Source organism: Eptatretus burgeri, chromosome 23 (assembly GCF_056783735.1).
Source record: "Eptatretus burgeri isolate ZD-2024b chromosome 23, Ebu_testis_v1, whole genome shotgun sequence".
NCBI classification, from domain to species: Eukaryota; Metazoa; Chordata; class Myxini; order Myxiniformes; family Myxinidae; genus Eptatretus; species Eptatretus burgeri.
This window is the reverse complement of record NC_140983.1, coordinates 1,655,845-1,663,236: the sequence shown is the minus strand read 5'-3', so window position 1 is coordinate 1,663,236 and position 7,392 is coordinate 1,655,845. Positions and strand designations below refer to the sequence as shown.

The 7,392-nt window shown below is 43.3% G+C and overlaps 1 protein-coding gene across 3 annotated transcripts; it reads right to left on the bottom strand.

Annotated features, from left to right (window-relative positions):
• Window positions 1–750: 750 nt before the first annotated feature.
• Window positions 751–7,173, bottom strand: LOC147007957 (Krueppel-like factor 7). 3 transcript variants are annotated; one of them, XM_085866131.1, is made up of 3 exons: window positions 6,003–7,168; window positions 4,897–5,020; window positions 751–3,379 (listed from the first exon to the last, which is right to left on the bottom strand). In XM_085866131.1, exons 1-3 carry the CDS (start codon window positions 6,715–6,717, stop codon window positions 3,328–3,330), a joined length of 891 nt encoding a protein of 296 aa, XP_085722257.1. In that variant the 5' UTR covers window positions 6,718–7,168; the 3' UTR covers window positions 751–3,327. The 3 variants fall into 3 exon arrangements, with proteins under 3 accessions (XP_085722257.1, XP_085722258.1, XP_085722256.1); XM_085866132.1 differs by lacking the exon at window positions 4,897–5,020 and having other exon boundaries at window positions 6,003–7,170; XM_085866130.1 differs by lacking the exon at window positions 751–3,379 and having other exon boundaries at window positions 3,386–5,020; window positions 6,003–7,173.
• Between the last annotated feature and the right edge of the window lie 219 nt (window positions 7,174–7,392).

The window sequence follows — 7,392 nt, the reverse complement described above, 5'->3', positions numbered from 1 at the left end:
ACAAGGTCACAAACTTAGAAAATTTCGAATTTTGACACAAAAATCATATGACCACCAAAACTTTGAGAGCTGGGATCACAATATTTTTTATGCATAATCTTGAGGTCATTCCCCACCTAAAGTCTTGAAACCATTTTGCTCTATCTCGAACACCTTGCCCGTGGTTTCCCCTTCAAGTTTGTTTTTCCACTGATTTCATCAAAGTATGGATAATCCGAGGAGTACGAAATGCCATTTAGCCTATATGACGTGATATTGTTCCTGTAATGTTCCAGAGGAAGTTTTGCACCAAAGGTCATAATCCTTGACTTTTAAAGTTCACAAAGGTCAAATTTTCAAAGTTGTGGAAATCGAACCGGGTTTTCGACCTTCTTTGACGAACTAACTCCAATAAGCTATAGCACGTATCCTGTTTCCTTATTTTAATGTCCACAACATTGTTTTGTGACCTTTAAAGGTTATGCAAAGGTCAAATTTTGAAAGTTGTTGAACGAAACCGGGTTTTCGACATTTTGCAGCTAATAACCTGTCACTCGTACCACATGATGTTGATCATTTTTATAACTTGGTCAAACATTATCACATCATCTCATCCTTGACTTCTGAAACAATCTACATCGTCAAATACCGCTCGTGAACCATCGTCGTCTTCACACTTGTCTTTGCTAAAATTAATATGAATTCCAAACAGGAATGTTTTTTTGTGTAAATTAATGAAAAACGAAACTTCAAAAGCCCTGGAGACGAACATCAGTGTGATTTTTTATTTAATGCTTCATTACAAACCCCCCAAAAATCAACCACTTCCACAATCAGTACAAATTTACATCCTTCACATCAAATGTTACATCACTGAACATGATTTTGAATTGTTTTTTTTTGTTAAAGCATTATCTCTGATTTATGACGGCAAGACTTTGTTTGCATTGTTAAATCACACACGAGTGGATGCCACTGTTGTTTTCCTGCCACATGATGAACAAGACACAACGAGCAAGAATAACCCACGAACGAGGAAAAGAAAACCTGCACATGGCGTTTGTGCGTAACGTGTGGTCAGTTACCAATGGAATCTGAGAAGTCGAACGGGGAAAATTAAATGTCAATTAAATTATTGTCATGATGTATTTAATTTAAATAATTAAATTATTGTCATGATGGCATGATGTCAATTAAAAAATTGAGGAAGAGGATGGCAGAAGAAGAAGAAGCCTATAGCTGCTCGAGGTGGGGGGGGACAATTAGGAATCCATCTCTTGCAGATCCCATTCCGATTGCAAAGTTTTGGATCACCAGGAAAGGGAAGTGGGTGGTGATTGATCGATGATGTTCCATTTTGCAACCAAGCGGGTTATGGTCAAGTTTTATACACCGAAGAGGAATATGTAATACGTGTACGACAAGAGCAGTGATTGGGCATTCGCTTCTTGTACATGTCGTGTGGAAAACAATGAAGAAACCTGGGACCGAAGACCCAGAGTACGGAGCAGCAACATATTTGCTGTAATTTAGAACGGTCTTCGTTCTTGTGACCTCCTAAGGCACTTGGACGCATGATGACAACTACCTAATCCATACGACTTCAAACCCGGTGGTGAAACTCTATTGGACGCAGCTCGACACGAACCGGCTTCACAACCATCCCGAATGTGAGGGTTCCACATCAGTGTAAAGTTTCTTGGATGTGCAAGGAAAAAAAATTAAAAATGTAGGGGTGTGGCCAAGGAAAAAAATTCTTAATCAAGGGGTGTGTCCAAGGGAAAAAAAAGTCCAAGGAAAAAAATAAATCTTAATCAAGGGGTGTGTCCAAGGGGAAAAAATAAAGGGGTGTGTCCAAGGGAAAAAAATCTTAATCAAGGGGTGTGTCCAAGGGAAAAAAAAATCTTAATCAAATGGTGTGTCCAAGGGAAAAAATAAAGGGGTGTGTCCAAGGGAAAAAAATCTTAATCAAGGGGTGTGTCCAAGGGGAAAAAAAATCTTAATCAAATGGTGTGTCCAAGGGAAAAAAATCTCAATCAAGGGGTGTGTCCAAGGGAAAAAAATATAAAGGGGTGTGTCCAAGGAAAAAAAAATTCTTAATCAAGGGGTGTGTCCAAGGAAAAAATAAAGGGGTGTGTCCAAGGGAAAAAATCTTAATCAAGGGGTGTGTCCAAGGGAAAAAAATATAAAGTGGTGTGTCCAAGGGAAAAAAATCTTAATCAAGGGGTGTGTCCAAGGGGAAAAAAAATCTTAATCAAATAGTGTGTCCAAGGGAAAAAATAAAGGGGTGTGTCCAAGGGAAAAAAATCTCAATCAAGGGGTGTGTCCAAGGAAAAAAATTTCTTAATCAAGGGGTGTGTCCAAGGAAAAAATAAAGGGGTGTGTCCAAGGGAAAAAAATCTTAATCAAGAGGTGTGTCCAAGGGAAAAAAATCTTAATCAAGGGGTGTGTCCAAGGGGAAAAAAAATCTTAATCAAATGGTGTGTCCAAGGGAAAAAATAAAGGGGTGTGTCCAAGGGAAAAAAATCTCAATCAAGGGGTGTGTCCAAGGAAAAAAATTTCTTAATCAAGGGGTGTGTCCAAGGGAAAAAAATCTTAATCAAGGGGTGTGTCCAAGGAAAAAAAATCAAGGGGTGTGTCCAAGGAGGAAATTACAAAAAATAATTATTTAATCAGTGGGTGCAAGCCATCATGCCAGGGTTGTGGATGTGGTGACAAAAAGCCGGCCACAGATGTCCGCAGCACAGTTGACACGTGCGCATTGAATGTCACATCTGTCAGTGTCAAATCCGAGCATCTCTTCAAGTTATTTTGGTGTCGTGTACGCGTGACTTGGTGAGTTCATAACGACACATTCAAACGATAAATGTGGAATTTGAAGTCCCAATGACAACGACGGGACTTCAGCACGGACTATTCCGAGAGGGGCAGGTTGGAGTGGAGCAGGGTCGTTGTAGTTGAGGAATCTGACACTGCAAGAACAAACCCAGGCCAGGAATAACAGATGGTGTGTAGTTCTGTGGCCGAATTGTCAAGGTCCACAAAAAACAACAACAGGTGAACGACCGAGATGTCAACGTTTGGAGCACGTGAAAATGAGGTCGGCTTGGGTAACGACATCCTCAGCCTAAGGTATGTGTCAAAGTAAGAATCGGCTCACTGCTGTGCAAACGACAGAAAATAAGTTGCAGAACGGCCTTCTAGAACGTTCTTCTCCATCAAAGGAACTCAACACCCATTCATTTGTGATGTCCATGTCGGCAAAAGTGATGCGCACGGCAGAACCATCCCTGTGGTCCACACAGGCTGCAGTCTTCCACACGAGGTAGCCACTCAGCACAGAGCAGCTCAGGTGTGCTTCTTCACGTGCAAGGCGAAATGATCCGATCTTGAGAAGGTCCTGGACACCGAGGAGATAGCAACAACAACAGCAAGAAATCAACAAATGTGACAATTTATGAGCAACATGGCCATCCATGTTGGAAAAAGGTTAAATTGATATGCAACACAGTCGGTCCGCACACTCAAGAGGAAGACCGCTGCATCGGTTGACGACATCACCTTTCACCTGCAGTGCAATTGGAATCAAAAGAACACGCTTCGTTTCGACACGCGTGTCGAGGTGAAATACCATGGCTTAAGATAAAATTGGCAAAAGGGACACGCACAAAGGCCTGGTGTTGGCTTCACGGTTAAGGTGGCTGGCTGACGATCCTGTGGTCCTGAGTTCAAGTCCCTGTTTTTTCCATTGAACTTACACCAGGAAGCGTTGATTCAGCCTGTCATCCTTCTGAGGTTGGCAAAATGAGTACCAATGTACTGGTAACAGGGGCACTGCATCAGCACCCAGCCAATGATGCTACTCATGTGGACACACTGTATATGTCCCAAGCAAGTCAATAGTGTTTTGTTAACATTTTTGTTCTTTGGAAAGGAGAAAGGATAAATCTTGTTGCTTATCTTTGCACTGACAAAGATATCGCTTTGTCAGCTAAAAGGCTGCCTCTGAAATACCACAGCTGGTCTTGTTGACAGTTCGGAAAATAGACCAGCTGGGCTTCCCAGTACTACTGGGCCACAATAACATGCAGGAGGTGACCTTGCCAATACAGATAAGGGAAGGAAGGGAGCTGATCTTGTACTTTCTGTGCTCTTTTATCAACAATACAGACTTGGAAAGAGTTAATGACCAACACACAAGATAAATCCTGTTGACAGGCAGTCACGCAAAGGTCACAGTAAAAATTGTATATAAGGCAGAGCTGAGACTGAACTTGCCAGAGCTGGGCTGGACGGACTACTCTGTTCCTAGTCTCTCTCTCTCTCCATATGCGCATATGTTTGGTGTGTAATAAACTCTTCTCCACCAAGATCGGTGTGGACAGAACTTGATTTCAATCAGGTGCGGACCCTCACCTTGATCTCAACACTCAGCTTTGTGCTGCACACGAAAGAGGACACCTGCTTTCAAACTTGCATGGAACATGCAACTTACAAACAACCTGTTGTCCAAACAATGGCTCATCGAGAAGTCTGCTATTGTATTGTGGAACCAAATAACTAAAATTGCCAAAATAACTTTATTGTGGCCAAACAACAACAATAAATGCAAAAAAATCTTTGTCAGTCGCCTCCCGAACAACCCCATTCCCTCAATCCCCCAAAATGCAGTTTTCAGTTGGTTTGTTTCTGAGAATCATCAATTCGAAACCCACAGGATATGACGCGGACTTACAGCCTCGACCGGATGCACCGAAATAACAAAACGATCTCATCTGCTCAAGAGCCGGTGCAATAACCTATCAGCAGGTGGTGTGTCTGCAACCTCAACCTCAATACACCCAAATTATCCAGGACAAAGTCGAGGGAGGTAAGGTGTGGCGGAAATGACGCGAACGACTACGTTTGCTGCCACACCTGCCACAGTTTGCACACTTGAACGGCTTTGCTCCGGTGTGCCTGCGATAGTGTCGCCTGAGCTCATCGCTACGGGAGAACTGCCACTCACAGCCTTCCCACAAGCACTTGTGCGGTTTCTCACCTGCGGTGGGAGGGATGGAGAGAGAACGAGTGGATTAATGACAGCAAGTCCGCACAATCGACCTGCGTGCAGGTGTGTGATGCCGTGACATTCCAAAGCTTGGGTTGCATCCCCGACAGCAGGCCTTGCATGATGGCTGATAATTGGGCGCAAAAAAGTTTACTGGCATTGTTTTTTCCGAGTGAGGAATGCCTGCCGGCTTGTTATCGAGACCGATGAACCCTGCTCCACAAACCGAAACAAACTTCTGCACAAAAAGGAAACACTTCCGGCATCAGCCCTCACAAGGAACGCAAGAACGTGGAACATTTCTCCAGGCGAAGTTCAAAGGATAAGACAAATCAAAACGGGTCATCGACCAACTGTCCAGTAGTCATTGGATCAGCAGCTTGCAACGCCGTTTCACTTATGACGTCACTGCAACTCATGTTGCATGCATCAAGTTATCTGGGGCTTCATGGAAACTCCAATCTGGAACCAGATGGCATGAGCCTTTTTGAAAACAGGGGCGGCACTTCCTGGTTCATTCAATTTCTCTTAAACTGATGTTTCTTATGGAATGTAGAACTACGAGCTGCCTCGTCTGGGTTCGATTCCGGACCAGAAGATAAAGAGTCCGATATTTGCGCTTCGCACGCATCACAAAGTATGCCGTCCCTCGGATGGACACGTTGAGCCCGGTTGCACACCTGCTCGTCGACGTTCGATCCCATGGTGTGTTGAATGAAGAGTAGGTGAGTTATCTAGCCGGCACCTTGAACAGATTACAAATCTCGAACCTACAGGGAGGACTGCATCAATGGCACAGCCACGTTTCCAAGCAATGACGGTACGAGCAGCTTCGTGCTGCATACGAAGAGAGAGGGACAGGAAGAATATGAAGAAGTAGAGCCTGCAACAGGGAGGTGTCGTCAAAATTTCATAATTTTTGGATTTTTAAACTCGGAAATGACAGAAACCATTGCGAGTTGAGTACCCGTACCCGTGTGTGCGTGCTCATGTGCCTTGACGTGCGAACTCTTGGTGTAGACTTTGCTGCATCCATTGACTTGACAACGATAGATGTACTTCTTGCCGTCCAGTGAGCCATCAGTTCCTTTTTGTCGATGCTTCCCATATTTGCAGCCTAATGGCTTGATAACCGGCCGTCCCGAAGCCTCCTGCAACTTGGGCCTGGCCTCTGTTGTGGGCTCAGGAGATGAAGGCAGTGTCAAGTTCGATGCCTCGCTCAACTGCTTGACGCTAGTCTCCAGGATCAGTGGGGCTAAAGCTGGGTTTGGTGTGGCATACGCACTGCTCGGTGTGACAGCTGCTGTGGCCATCAGAGAAACAGCTCCTGGCACAACTGTTGGTGGAGGAGGTGGAATAGCAGCCATCGCTTCGACACTGACTCCTAAGGGTCCACTCCCACAAGGAACATCCTCCCAAGTTGCTGGAAGAGCCTCCAAAGGAGCCACGCACGTGACCATTCCCTGGGTCGTCAGGTCTGTGGCAACGATTCCTTGGGTCGGAGGCTGTCCCAGCCCCTCAGAGTCGACGTAAGCCTCCAAAAACCTCTGCAAGGCCACACTGTCCTCCTTGAAACCCGTTGCATCCTTGTCGCTGGGCTTAGTCTGCAGGCATCGTTCCATTTCAAGGCAGACCTGTGGTGAAACAGGACGAAAGGTTCCATGAAGTTTCACATGGACTTGGATCATTATCCAATTTCAGTGAAAGTAGCAGTTACTACCATGGCAATCTGAATATCATGTTAGTAAAACATTCACAATTTGCTATTTAAAAGGAAATGCCAACAACAACAACAACAAACAACAACAACAACAACAACAACAACAACACTCAACTTTCAAAGCACAACAAGCAATGTTTATCTCATGTTGGGTGGAAATGTTGGGTGGACATGTTGGGTGGATATGTTGGGTGGACATGTTGGGTGGATATGTTGGGTGTGTGGTGAAGAAGAATTGATTAAATTTTGGTGAAGATCCGAATCTGGATACGAGGATTATTTAATTTTTTAATGATTCTTCCACTTGTGAGATCAGGTTGAGATATGATCCATCACACCATCTTTCAATAATTTATTTATCCTGATAGGTTATATTGGATCAGGCATTGCGCGGCGGAAGTATACGCTCCACCGAGTGCCCTTCCAGCTTCAGTTGTAGCATCACATACAAACATTCTTATGGAAACATTATAACGGATATATATATATATATATATATATATATATATATATATATATATATATATATATATAAATATATATGTAAATATATATATATATATATATATATATATATATATATATAAATATATATATATATAGATATATATATATATATATATATATATATATATATATATAT